Source organism: Trichosurus vulpecula, chromosome 2, assembly GCF_011100635.1.
Source record: "Trichosurus vulpecula isolate mTriVul1 chromosome 2, mTriVul1.pri, whole genome shotgun sequence".
NCBI lineage: Eukaryota > Metazoa > Chordata > Mammalia > Diprotodontia > Phalangeridae > Trichosurus > Trichosurus vulpecula.
The window spans coordinates 40,456,450-40,470,982 of NC_050574.1; the positions used below are offsets into that span (position 1 = coordinate 40,456,450).

General features: G+C 50.8%; 1 protein-coding gene across 1 annotated transcript; it reads right to left on the minus strand.

The window, feature by feature from the left end:
- Positions 1-9,322: 9,322 nt before the first annotated feature.
- Positions 9,323-11,638, minus strand: APOC1 (apolipoprotein C1). Its single transcript, XM_036743345.1, has 4 exons — positions 11,545-11,638; positions 10,841-10,946; positions 10,254-10,389; positions 9,323-9,545 (listed from the first exon to the last, which is right to left on the minus strand). The coding sequence occupies exons 2-4, from the start codon at positions 10,893-10,895 to the stop codon at positions 9,494-9,496; spliced, it is 243 nt and encodes an 80-aa protein (XP_036599240.1). The 5' UTR covers positions 10,896-10,946; positions 11,545-11,638; the 3' UTR covers positions 9,323-9,493.
- Between the last annotated feature and the right edge of the window lie 2,895 nt (positions 11,639-14,533).

The following is a 14,533-nucleotide window of genomic DNA, read 5'->3' on the forward strand; positions in this document are numbered from 1 at the left end:
TCTGACATTCTCTGTCTTAGGATATCCTTTAGCTCAGACATTCCCGGTCCTAAGGCCTCTCCTAGCTCTGTTCCCTGTTCCCTGTTCCCTGATTCTTCCCAGATCTCTAGAACCTGAAGGTTACTACAATTGTATTTCATAGGATCTCAGACTTGGAAGGCAGCTCAGAAGCCATCTAGTCCCACTCAGTTTGCAGATCTCCAATGAGGGGAAACACTTGCCCCCCAAACCATGGTTCTGAGGCCCTTTCTTATCCTGGCTACCCTCCTAGGGAGACTCTCTGGTTCATCACTGTTTTTCCCAAACATGGTGCCCACGACTGACTGCGAGATCTCGTTGACAATGGATCCTGAATTTGGGTCCTTCCATACTATAACCTAAGGACATCCTAGATTTCTTGGTTGCCTTATCATATGGTTGACTCATCTCGAGTCAGATTTCTTGCGCACCCCCACCATCCTTCCAGTCATGCAGGTTTGCAAGTGGAGACATCCTTGACTCTTAACTCTCTTCCTCATTCCCCGTATCCAACCCATGACCAATTCTTGTCCATTATACCTCCCCAATATCTCTTGCATCAGGCCCCTTCTTCTCTAGGGCAGCCATCACCCTAGTTCAGGCTGTCCTCACCCACTGGTGGCCTGGCCTATTGCAATAACCCCCTTCTTGGTCTGTGTGCCTCCAGTCCAACTAACTTTCAAAGCCATTGCTGGAAAAGCTGCCAAAGCCTCAGCTCTGACCATGTCACTGCCCCCCTCTCCAAATCCTAATGGCTCCCCAACTTTAGGTACAAAAATAAATGCCTATTAGACACTCAAAACCCTTCACAACCTGGTTCCAACTAATCTTTGTAACCTTGTCACACATTCATTATTCCCCTTCAAACACTCCTCAGTCTAGCCAGACTCCTAGTGATTCCTCCATCCCAAGCATGCTCTTGCACAGCATATAGGTCCCATTCTGGGGAGACCCCTTCAGCTTCACTGAGCTGAAAGGCTACATGGATCTTTTTTAATTTCTTCAGTTGCTGATGCTTCCTCCCCCTCCAAATGACCTTCTGTTCATTTTGTATGTGCTTCTATGGATTTCCAAGTGTGGATGTTGTCACCCTCCTTGAGCAACCATCCCCAGCACCTACTCATTCACTCCCATTGAAATCCGGCCCTCTCAAACCTTTACATCTTTTCCCTGGGAATAGTGGTCTAACCAAACTTCCTCCATCTCCTACTGGTGCCATTGACTTTTTGAACCCAAGTCAAATTTGACATTTGCTCTGATTAATTTTCACTGTTTTCCTTTGTAGCCCAGGGTTCTAGCCTGTGGGATCTTTTTGGATTGTGGTTATCAGGGAAACCTCAGAGCACCTAATAGGGAATCAAGGAGACCTGGGTTGGAACCATGTGCCTCCGGACAACCTTTTCAACCTGTCTGACCCTCAGACTCCTCATCTATAAAACCGGGGCAGTAATAGGACCTACGTCAAAAGGTTATTGTGAGGATCAGATGACAAGTCTCTAAGCAGCTTTGCCAACCTGAAGGCTTATGCTCTGTGAGTGATTAATATTGTGCCCAGCACCCCCAACCTAGTCACACACACACAGATACACAAACTGCAAGGGCTGTAAAACCTTTATTATGTTAGAGTCAGTGAGCTAGGATCAGGGGCTGGAGGGAGCAGACAGAAGGAAGGGGGGAACCCTTTCAGAGGCCCTTTCTTCAGGTGGGAAGGATACTGGCTTCGGCCCAGTGGAGAGTGAGCCTGGGGTATATGGTCTCCTAGTGTTACTTGGAGAAGGTCTCTTTTATTTTCTGGAAAGTGTGCTTGAACCAGTTCCTATGGAGAAAAAGGGACACTGTGACTTTGGTGGGGTCTTAGAGAATAGACCTTCTTTCTCTCCTCCAGAATGACCTACACAGACTCCCAATGACTAGCAACCTTACTGTATGCCTGTGGGTGAGGAACTTATTTGCCCCCTCCTCCCCCTTAGTTTCCTATCCGTAAAATGAGGCAGGGACCAGATCAGAGGTTCTTAACCTGGGGGCTGTGAACTTTTTTTAAAAATAAAAGTACAGTGAATTTGGTTCCTCCTCACTTTATTTTATGCATTTAAAAGCCTTATTCTGAGAAAGCAGAGGATTCCACCAGATTGCCTGAGGGGTCCATGGCAAAGGTTAAGAACCTCAGGAGTACAGATCTGGAAGGTTCATCCCAGTTTTGACACCCTCAAGGTCAAGACTCTTCAAGTTCAAACTCAATCTCCTAGTCCAAATATCTACTTGACCCCATTCCCTACTCCCTCCGCTGGTTGCCCCCAGGCCTCCAAACCAAGCTCAGCCAGAAACACCCTCCCCTTCCCCTTGGTGCTTTCTTGTACTTCAAGGCCCCCTCCTTCCTTCAGGCCTCACTTGAACCCAACACTGTCTCTCTTCTCTCCCCTACTAGGGATGGGGCCCAGGTAAGCTGACCCATTTCTCCACCTGGATGCTGGGGGAGGGGGGAGTAGAGGGAGGGGGGAAAAGGAAGAGGAGGAGGGAGTGCAACACCTAGGGATTTGAAGACCCCTCCCAGCTCTGACATTCTCTGTCTTAGGATATCCTTTAGCTCAGACATTCCCGGTCCTAAGGCCTCTCCTAGCTCTGTTCCCTGTTCCCTGTTCCCTGATTCTTCCCAGATCTCTAGAACCTGAAGGTTACTACAATTGTATTTCACAGGATCTCAGACTTGGAAGGCAGCTCAGAAGCCATCTAGTCCCACTCAGTTTGCAGACCTCCAATGAGGGGAAACACTTGTCCCCCAAACCATGGTTCTGAGGCCATTTCTTATCCTGGCTACCCTCCTAGGGAGACTCTCTGGTTCATCACTGTTTTTCCCAAACATGGTGCCCACGACTGACCGCGAGATCTCGTTGACAATGGATCCTGAATTTGGGTCCTTCCATACTATAACCTAAGGACATCCTAGATTTCTTGGTTGCCTTATCATATGGTTGACTCATCTCGAGTCAGATTTCTTGCGCACCCCCACCATCCTTCCAGTCATGCAGGTTTGCAAGTGGAGACATCCTTGACTCTTAACTCTCTTCCTCATTCCCCATATCCAACCCATGACCAATTCTTGTCCATTATACCTCCCCAATATCTCTTGCATCAGGCCCCTTCTTCTCTAGGGCAGCCATCACCCTAGTTCAGGCTGTCCTCACCCACTGGTGGCCTGGCCTATTGCATTAACCCCCTTCTTGGTCTATGTGCCTCCAGTCCAACTAACTTTCAAAGCCATTGCTGGAAAAGCTGCCAAAGCCTCAGCTCTGACCATGTCACTGCCCCCCTCTCCAAATCCTAATGGCTCCCCAACTTTAGGTACAAAAATAAATGCCTATTAGACACTCAAAACCCTTCACAACCTGGTTCCAACTAATCTTTGTAACCTTGTCACACATTCATTATTCCCCTTCAAACACTCCTCAGTCTAGCCAGACTCCTAGTGATTCCTCCATCCCAAGCATGCTCTTGCACAGCATATAGGTCCCATTCTGGGGAGACCCCTTCAGCTTCACTGAGCTGAAAGGCTACATGGATCTTTTTTAATTTCTTCAGTTGCTGATGCTTCCTCCCCCTCCAAATGACCTTCTGTTCATTTTGTATGTGCTTCTATGGATTTCCAAGTGTGGATGTTGTCACCCTCCTTGAGCAACCATCCCCAGCACCTACTCATTCACTCCCATTGAAATCCGGCCCTCTCAAACCTTTACATCTTTTCCCTGGGAATAGTGGTCTAACCAAACTTCCTCCATCTCCTACTGGTGCCATTGACTTTTTTGAACCCAAGTCAAATTTGACATTTGCTCTGATTAATTTTCACTGTTTTCCTTTGTAGCCCAGGGTTCTAGCCTGTGGGATCTTTTTGGATTGTGGTTATCAGGGAAACCTCAGAGCACCTAATAGGGAATCAAGGAGACCTGGGTTGGAACCATGTGCCTCCGGACAACCTTTTCAACCTGTCTGACCCTCAGACTCCTCATCTATAAAACCGGGGCAGTAATAGGACCTACGTCAAAAGGTTATTGTGAGGATCAGATGACAAGTCTCTAAGCAGCTTTGCCAACCTGAAGGCTTATGCTCTGTGAGTGATTAATATTGTGCCCAGCACCCCCAACCTAGTCACACACACACAGATACACAAACTGCAAGGGCTGTAAAACCTTTATTATGTTAGAGTCAGTGAGCTAGGATCAGGGGCTGGAGGGAGCAGACAGAAGGAAGGGGGGAACCCTTTCAGAGGCCCTTTCTTCAGGTGGGAAGGATACTGGCTTCGGCCCAGTGGAGAGTGAGCCTGGGGTATATGGTCTCCTAGTGTTACTTGGAGAAGGTGTCTTTTATTTTCTGGAAAGTGTGCTTGAACCAGTTCCTATGGAGAAAAAGGGACACTGTGACTTTGGTGGGGTCTTAGAGAATAGACCTTCTTTCTCTCCTCCAGAATGACCTACACAGACTCCCAATGACTAGCAACCTTACTGTATGCCTGTGGGTGAGGAACTTATTTGCCCCCTCCTCCCCCTTAGTTTCCTATCCGTAAAATGAGGCAGGGACCAGATCAGAGGTTCTTAACCTGGGGGCTGTGAACTTTTTTTAAAAATAAAAGTACAGTGAATTTGGTTCCTCCTCACTTTATTTTATGCATTTAAAAGCCTTATTCTGAGAAAGCAGAGGATTCCACCAGATTGCCTGAGGGGTCCATGGCAAAGGTTAAGAACCTCAGGAGTACAGATCTGGAAGGTTCATCCCAGTTTTGACACCCTCAAGGTCAAGACTCTTCAAGTTCAAACTCAATCTCCTAGTCCAAATATCTACTTGACCCCATTCCCTACTCCCTCCGCTGGTTGCCCCCAGGCCTCCAAACCAAGCTCAGCCAGAAACACCCTCCCCTTCCCCTTGGTGCTTTCTTGTACTTCAAGGCCCCCTCCTTCCTTCAGGCCTCACTTGAACCCAACACTGTCTCTCTTCTCTCCCCTACTAGGGATGGGGCCCAGGTAAGCTGACCCATTTCTCCACCTGGATGCTGGGGGAGGGGGGAGTAGAGGGAGGGGGGAAAAGGAAGAGGAGGAGGGAGTGCAACACCTAGGGATTTGAAGACCCCTCCCAGCTCTGACATTCTCTGTCTTAGGATATCCTTTAGCTCAGACATTCCCGGTCCTAAGGCCTCTCCTAGCTCTGTTCCCTGTTCCCTGTTCCCTGATTCTTCCCAGATCTCTAGAACCTGAAGGTTACTACAATTGTATTTCACAGGATCTCAGACTTGGAAGGCAGCTCAGAAGCCATCTAGTCCCACTCAGTTTGCAGACCTCCAATGAGGGGAAACACTTGTCCCCCAAACCATGGTTCTGAGGCCATTTCTTATCCTGGCTACCCTCCTAGGGAGACTCTCTGGTTCATCACTGTTTTTCCCAAACATGGTGCCCACGACTGACCGCGAGATCTCGTTGACAATGGATCCTGAATTTGGGTCCTTCCATACTATAACCTAAGGACATCCTAGATTTCTTGGTTGCCTTATCATATGGTTGACTCATCTCGAGTCAGATTTCTTGCGCACCCCCACCATCCTTCCAGTCATGCAGGTTTGCAAGTGGAGACATCCTTGACTCTTAACTCTCTTCCTCATTCCCCATATCCAACCCATGACCAATTCTTGTCCATTATACCTCCCCAATATCTCTTGCATCAGGCCCCTTCTTCTCTAGGGCAGCCATCACCCTAGTTCAGGCTGTCCTCACCCACTGGTGGCCTGGCCTATTGCATTAACCCCCTTCTTGGTCTATGTGCCTCCAGTCCAACTAACTTTCAAAGCCATTGCTGGAAAAGCTGCCAAAGCCTCAGCTCTGACCATGTCACTGCCCCCCTCTCCAAATCCTAATGGCTCCCCAACTTTAGGTACAAAAATAAATGCCTATTAGACACTCAAAACCCTTCACAACCTGGTTCCAACTAATCTTTGTAACCTTGTCACACATTCATTATTCCCCTTCAAACACTCCTCAGTCTAGCCAGACTCCTAGTGATTCCTCCATCCCAAGCATGCTCTTGCACAGCATATAGGTCCCATTCTGGGGAGACCCCTTCAGCTTCACTGAGCTGAAAGGCTACATGGATCTTTTTTAATTTCTTCAGTTGCTGATGCTTCCTCCCCCTCCAAATGACCTTCTGTTCATTTTGTATGTGCTTCTATGGATTTCCAAGTGTGGATGTTGTCACCCTCCTTGAGCAACCATCCCCAGCACCTACTCATTCACTCCCATTGAAATCCGGCCCTCTCAAACCTTTACATCTTTTCCCTGGGAATAGTGGTCTAACCAAACTTCCTCCATCTCCTACTGGTGCCATTGATTTTTTGAACCCAAGTCAAATTTGACATTTGCTCTGATTAATTTTCACTGTTTTCCTTTGTAGCCCAGGGTTCTAGCCTGTGGGATCTTTTTGGATTGTGGTTATCAGGGAAACCTCAGAGCACCTAATAGGGAATCAAGGAGACCTGGGTTGGAACCATGTGCCTCCGGACAACCTTTTCAACCTGTCTGACCCTCAGACTCCTCATCTATAAAACCGGGGCAGTAATAGGACCTACGTCAAAAGGTTATTGTGAGGATCAGATGACAAGTCTCTAAGCAGCTTTGCCAACCTGAAGGCTTATGCTCTGTGAGTGATTAATATTGTGCCCAGCACCCCCAACCTAGTCACACACACACAGATACACAAACTGCAAGGGCTGTAAAACCTTTATTATGTTAGAGTCAGTGAGCTAGGATCAGGGGCTGGAGGGAGCAGACAGAAGGAAGGGGGGAACCCTTTCAGAGGCCCTTTCTTCAGGTGGGAAGGATACTGGCTTCGGCCCAGTGGAGAGTGAGCCTGGGGTATATGGTCTCCTAGTGTTACTTGGAGAAGGTCTCTTTTATTTTCTGGAAAGTGTGCTTGAACCAGTTCCTATGGAGAAAAAGGGACACTGTGACTTTGGTGGGGTCTTAGAGAATAGACCTTCTCTCTCTCTTCCAGAATGACCTACACAGACTCCCAATGACTAGCAACCTTACTGTATGCCTGTGGGTGAGGAACTTATTTGCCCCCTCCTCCCCCTTAGTTTCCTATCCGTAAAATGAGGCAGGGACCAGATCAGAGGTTCTTAACCTGGGGGCTGTGAACTTTTTTTAAAAATAAAAGTACAGTGAATTTGGTTCCTCCTCACTTTATTTTATGCATTTAAAAGCCTTATTCTGAGAAAGCAGAGGATTCCACCAGATTGCCTGAGGGGTCCATGGCAAAGGTTAAGAACCTCAGGAGTACAGATCTGGAAGGTTCATCCCAGTTTTGACACCCTCAAGGTCAAGACTCTTCAAGTTCAAACTCAATCTCCTAGTCCAAATATCTACTTGACCCCATTCCCTACTCCCTCCGCTGGTTGCCCCCAGGCCTCCAAACCAAGCTCAGCCAGAAACACCCTCCCCTTCCCCTTGGTGCTTTCTTGTACTTCAAGGCCCCCTCCTTCCTTCAGGCCTCACTTGAACCCAACACTGTCTCTCTTCTCTCACCTACTAGGGATGGGGCCCAGGTAAGCTGACCCATTTCTCCACCTGGATGCTGGGGGAGGGGGGAGTAGAGGGAGGGGGGAAAAGGAAGAGGAGGAGGGAGTGCAACACCTAGGGATTTGAAGACCCCTCCCAGCTCTGACATTCTCTGTCTTAGGATATCCTTTAGCTCAGACATTCCCGGTCCTAAGGCCTCTCCTAGCTCTGTTCCCTGTTCCCTGTTCCCTGATTCTTCCCAGATCTCTAGAACCTGAAGGTTACTACAATTGTATTTCACAGGATCTCAGACTTGGAAGGCAGCTCAGAAGCCATCTAGTCCCACTCAGTTTGCAGACCTCCAATGAGGGGAAACACTTGTCCCCCAAACCATGGTTCTGAGGCCATTTCTTATCCTGGCTACCCTCCTAGGGAGACTCTCTGGTTCATCACTGTTTTTCCCAAACATGGTGCCCACGACTGACCGCGAGATCTCGTTGACAATGGATCCTGAATTTGGGTCCTTCCATACTATAACCTAAGGACATCCTAGATTTCTTGGTTGCCTTATCATATGGTTGACTCATCTCGAGTCAGATTTCTTGCGCACCCCCACCATCCTTCCAGTCATGCAGGTTTGCAAGTGGAGACATCCTTGACTCTTAACTCTCTTCCTCATTCCCCGTATCCAACCCATGACCAATTCTTGTCCATTATACCTCCCCAATATCTCTTGCATCAGGCCCCTTCTTCTCTAGGGCAGCCATCACCCTAGTTCAGGCTGTCCTCACCCACTGGTGGCCTGGCCTATTGCATTAACCCCCTTCTTGGTCTATGTGCCTCCAGTCCAACTAACTTTCAAAGCCATTGCTGGAAAAGCTGCCAAAGCCTCAGCTCTGACCATGTCACTGCCCCCCTCTCCAAATCCTAATGGCTCCCCAACTTTAGGTACAAAAATAAATGCCTATTAGACACTCAAAACCCTTCACAACCTGGTTCCAACTAATCTTTGTAACCTTGTCACACATTCATTATTCCCCTTCAAACACTCCTCAGTCTAGCCAGACTCCTAGTGATTCCTCCATCCCAAGCATGCTCTTGCACAGCATATAGGTCCCATTCTGGGGAGACCCCTTCAGCTTCACTGAGCTGAAAGGCTACATGGATCTTTTTTAATTTCTTCAGTTGCTGATGCTTCCTCCCCCTCCAAATGACCTTCTGTTCATTTTGTATGTGCTTCTATGGATTTCCAAGTGTGGATGTTGTCACCCTCCTTGAGCAACCATCCCCAGCACCTACTCATTCACTCCCATTGAAATCCGGCCCTCTCAAACCTTTACATCTTTTCCCTGGGAATAGTGGTCTAACCAAACTTCCTCCATCTCCTACTGGTGCCATTGATTTTTTGAACCCAAGTCAAATTTGACATTTGCTCTGATTAATTTTCACTGTTTTCCTTTGTAGCCCAGGGTTCTAGCCTGTGGGATCTTTTTGGATTGTGGTTATCAGGGAAACCTCAGAGCACCTAATAGGGAATCAAGGAGACCTGGGTTGGAACCATGTGCCTCCGGACAACCTTTTCAACCTGTCTGACCCTCAGACTCCTCATCTATAAAACCGGGGCAGTAATAGGACCTACGTCAAAAGGTTATTGTGAGGATCAGATGACAAGTCTCTAAGCAGCTTTGCCAACCTGAAGGCTTATGCTCTGTGAGTGATTAATATTGTGCCCAGCACCCCCAACCTAGTCACACACACACAGACACACAAACTGCAAGGGCTGTAAAACCTTTATTATGTTAGAGTCAGTGAGCTAGGATCAGGGGCTGGAGGGAGCAGACAGAAGGAAGGGGGGAACCCTTTCAGAGGCCCTTTCTTCAGGTGGGAAGGATACTGGCTTCGGCCCAGTGGAGAGTGAGCCTGGGGTATATGGTCTTCTAGTGTTACTTGGAGAAGGTGTCTTTTATTTTCTGGAAAGTGTGCTTGAACCAGTTCCTATGGAGAAAAAGGGACACTGTGACTTTGGTGGGGTCTTAGAGAATAGACCTTCTTTCTCTCCTCCAGAATGACCTACACAGACTCCCAATGACTAGCAACCTTACTGTATGCCTGTGGGTGAGGAACTTATTTGCCCCCTCCTCCCCTTTAGTTTCCTATCCGTAAAATGAGGCAGGGACCAGATCAGAGGTTCTTAACCTGGGGGCTGTGAACTTTTTTTAAAAATAAAAGTACAGTGAATTTGGTTCCTTCTCACTTTATTTTATGCATTTAAAAGCCTTATTCTGAGAAAGCAGAGGATTCCACCAGATTGCCTGAGGGGTCCATGGCAAAGGTTAAGAACCTCAGGGGTACAGATCTGGAAGGTTCATCCCAGTTTTGACACCCTCAAGGTCAAGACTCTTCAAGTTCAAACTCAATCTCCTAGTCCAAATATCTACTTGACCCCATTCCCTACTCCCTCCGCTGGTTGCCCCCAGGCCTCCAAACCAAGCTCAGCCAGAAACACCCTCCCCTTCCCCTTGGTGCTTTCTTGTACTTCAAGGCCCCCTCCTTCCTTCAGGCCTCACTTGAACCCAACACTGTCTCTCTTCTCTCCCCTACTAGGTATGGGTCCCAGGTAAGGTGACCCATTTCTCCACCTGGATGCTGGGGGAGGGGGGAGTAGAGGGAGGGGGGAAAAGGAAGAGGAGGAGGGTGCCACACCTAGCTTTGGTGGAGAATTCCCTGAAGGCTTCCTTGGTCTTGCTAGCTATATTTTCTGCCAGATCCTTCACTTTGTGCCCGAATTCTTCAAACTTCTCTGCCACACTCGAGGAAGCCTGGGCTGGCCTGGGGCCTTCTGGGAAGGAAAGGACCGAGTATCCCTGAGCAATGAGAACTGCTCAGAATGCCTGGAGTTAAGGGGGGGGTGCCTTAGAACCAGGAATGGATTGGGGATTGTGTTCTCAGAACCCAGACATGGGGAAGGTGAAGAGTAGTACCCAGGAGGGCAAGCCCTAGAACTGGGGGTAGGAGGAGGGGTGGGAGACAACCACAGGAAAGGGGGAATTAGAACATAGTGGGTGTTGGTCGGAGCCATGAGTTGGGAGGGGAGCTTCAAACCCAGGGCAATGTAGGACCTTCATACTGAGGGGAGGCTTGGGGGAAGGGCCAGAACTCAGCTGAGGAAAATGTCATTAGAACTCAGGGCTTTTGGTCATGGAATGCTATCGGGCAAGGGACAGAAGGAACACAGAACCCAGTGAGTGGGTGGAGATTGGAACCCAAGTTGTCATCCTCCCCCTAAATACCTGCCAAAAAGCAGACAAGCACCGCCAGCACAGCAAAGGGCAGAAATGGCTTCATGATGGGGCTGGAGGGGGCTCTGCCAAGGGGTGTGTGGGGGGAGCTCCAGTCCTAGGGACCAGAGATCACCCTCACCATCACTGTCCCGCTGGACCCCTCCCCCCCCCCAGCCCCCTCCCCAGGGAGCCCCAACCCTTCTCCTTTGCCCCCTCTCCCCTGCTCCCGGGGCTCTTCCTTTGCCCCTGGGATCCCTCTTCCTTCTTTACACCTGCACTCTCCCCTAGGAGCCTCTCATCCTCCCTCCCAGTCTCAGGTGCCCTGATCTATCTATCTAGAACCCTTCCCTTCGGGTTCTCATCTCTGAAATAAATAAGAGTTGGCCCTAGATGGGAAGCCTAAGATGTTCTCAGTCCCCTACCTCATACAAGCAGAGCCACTCTGCCTATAGGTCTTTGGGGTCCCCTTTTCCCCAGTGATTGCTTCTTCCTTCTCCTCCTCTCCCTGTCCTCCCTCAGGATCCTTCCACTCCCACACTGTCTCCTTTCTCAGGGAGGCCTCCCCCCATTCCTTTCCTCTAATCTTCCTTTCCTTTCCTTTCCTGGGATACCATCCCCCCACCCCGCCCCCATGTGGCTTCTCCAGGGGCTCCCTGTTTCCCCAGAGACCCTCCTCCCTTCTCCAATTCCTCCACACCTTGGTCAACACTTACAGAACAGAACAGGGACCTGGCAGGCTGGGTTGGGTGTGGGTGGGAGGGTCCAGGGGCCTGCAGTTATAAGAGGGCTGGGGAGGGGCGGGAGTGTTTAAAGCCTCACCTTTCTCTTCCCCTCCCCCCGACCCTGTTTCTCTCCCCTCCTCCCTCCTCCCTCTCAGCCTCCACTTTCCGGTTGGCTCCTGGATTCTTTCCTCCCTCCCCCGAGGCAGGAGGTAGGACCTATTCAAATCTATCTGGGAGCCCCAAAGACCCAGCTCCAGGTCCCCTCTTTTCCGCCTTCCCTGTCCCACACCTTCAGCTTTCCTGACCCAATACCCAGCCCCCTTCTCTTTCTCTGGCCCCCTCAGGGCTACACTGTACTAGGACCTTTCACAGCCCTCCCAAGTCTCTCCTCACCCCGAACCCATAAAAGTGCTCGGGTTAGACCTCTAGTGACTCATGAAGGGCCTGGCACTTTACAGCACCATGCCTGGAGTCAGGAAGACCTGAATTCAAATCCTGCCTCAGACACTTACTACCTGTGTGACCCTGGGCAAGTGCCTTCACCCAGTTTGCCTCAGTTTCCTCATCGGCAAAATGAGCTGGAGAAGGAAATGGCAAACCACTGCAGTATCTCTGCCAGGAAAACCCCAGATGGGGCCATGGAGAGTTGGATACGACCCAATCAACTAGATGTCTAGAGAAAAGGAGACCTGGGGAGAGGGCCAGCCTTAGGATCCCAGGGGAGGGAGAGGGGACATTAGACTCTCCTAGCTACTGGCTTCTTCCCTCCCATCCTTTTCCCAGGTCACCCCTCATCTCCGCAGAGGTCACAGTTCAAATGCTCTTTCCTTTCTCTCCTCAGGTGCTTCTGGACCCTGAATTCCACCCTCCCTCTTTCCTCTCTCAGCCGCCCCGCCACCCCATTCCAGGTCTCTTGCCCTCTCTCTTTTCCTTAACGTTCATCTTCAAGGGGAAATTGGAATTCACAGGGGACAGAGTTTTCTAACCCACCCCAGGGGGGGTGGTCCACCTCCTCCCCTTCCCCCAGACCAGAGACTCCCTCCTACTGGGTCTGCCTCCCAAGGCCCCTGCCTCCCTCCCTCTTCATCTTCCCCCCAAAGTTTTCTTCTCTCTTTTTCACCATCACCTCCCCCCCATCTCTTCAGGGGGAAGGGGTGACCTTAAAAGGGGAAGAGAGTTTATAACTGGGGGAGAGATGAAGATTGGGGGCTTAGTCCTGTCCTGACACCCCCCTCCCCCGTCACCCTCTTCATCCCCCTCTTCTGTCCTCCCTCTTTAGGGATATCATCTCCCATAACCTCAGGACCCTTCCTCGATTCTCCCCCCTCGAAGTTCTCCTGTGGCCATAGACCAATCCCTCCCTTTGCCTCTGGGGTTCTGGGATGCTCACCCCTCTTCCCCAGCCCACTTTCAAGTTCTAATCCCTTCAAGGCACTGAAACACCCCCCCAATCCCCATTCCAGCCCTTCCTCCTTAAGCACTGCTATTCTTCCCCCATCCCTCTGGCTCCTCGGCCCCCCACCCAGTCCCCGCCCCCTCCCCCTGCTCCCCGAGCTCCGCGGCTCGTTCCCGGAGCCAAGGAGGGCGGGGTTACTCGCGGGCATCTCCGGCTGCGGGCGCCCCCCGCGCTGACCGCCACTGACCCCTGGCGGCCCATGGAGGGGGCGGCCGCGAGCCGAGGCTCCGGGTTGGCTGAGCCCTCCTCACCCTCCTACCCTCCTCTGGACCACGGAGGGGAGGGGGTAGGAAGCTCCCAAGCGAAGGACGCTCACCCTGAACGTTGTGAGGCTGCACCGGGCTTCTGGGCAGATTTGGCATTTTGGTGTGCCCCCCCATCCCTCCCAGCTTTGGGGCGCCCAGTCGGCTCAGAGTCACCTCTTCTGGACCAAAGGGGTCCAGCAAGGGTCCTCCACCAGTCGCTCATCTACCACCCCCAGGGCCAGCCTCAGTTCCCCTTTCTTACCCAGATGAGGCCATAAAAATAAAGTCCTTCCTCCTCAACTCCCCCCTTCCCCATTTCGGGGCTTTCTACCTCCCCAATTTCCCAAATGCCTTCTGTTTGTGTCCCCTCCGAGCTGCGACGGTAGGCATTGAGTACATACAGCCAACGAGAGTGACCATCTTTCCTTGGGGTGGGATGGGGCGGCGGAGTCCCTGTTTTTGTGTTTAACAAATAACCCTCTGCCCTGCAAAACCTTCCCTGACACTTGGCAGCCTCAAAGAGATAACCTGACCTTAGGAATCAAAGCGATCTGAATTCCAGCCCCAGGCTGACCTTGGCCAAATCTCTGCCCCTTCTCTGGGCCTCTTTCTTTCTCGGTAAATGAGGGGGTGGGACCGGCGGCTCTTCAGAGGAATTGGGGCCCACTGGAAGGGGGTGGGGAGGAGAGGAAGGGACCTGGATTCCAATCCATGTGTGACATGAGGTTAAATGATTTATACCTCAGTTTCCTCATCTGAAAGATGAGGGGGTTGGACTAGATGAGCTCTAAGGCCCTTATTAACTCTTCTAAACACCTGACTCCCTTCTGGGTTTGGTGGTCTATAGTCAGGTGCCCCGGAGTTCCCACACGTTTTCTTGGGCTCTGTGAAATGCTGGGGTTGAGTGAGTCTCCAGGGGAAACCCCAAACTCTCCTGCTCTCACCTCACCAGTGCCTGCCTGCTCCCCAGGGAAAGGGGTGTAGGATTTGGGAGGAGGTAGGAGGCTGGTGTTCCTGGAATTTCCAAAGAGGTTGGGTGGGTTGGGGGTGAGGGTAAGGGTGAGGGTGTGGGAGGGAAGAAAAAGTTGAGAAAGCTGGTAAGAGAGGCCTCTTTCCCCAGGCTTCCCCACTCACCTTGGCTCTTTTCCCAGGATTCCCACATCTTTGTCTCTGGTGACCTCTCCCCTGCTTTCAAATCTGGGGCTCCAGATACCCCAGACAAACTTCTGCCTTGCTCTACACCCCACCCCCACTTAGCTCAAGCAGGAGCCCTCAGACC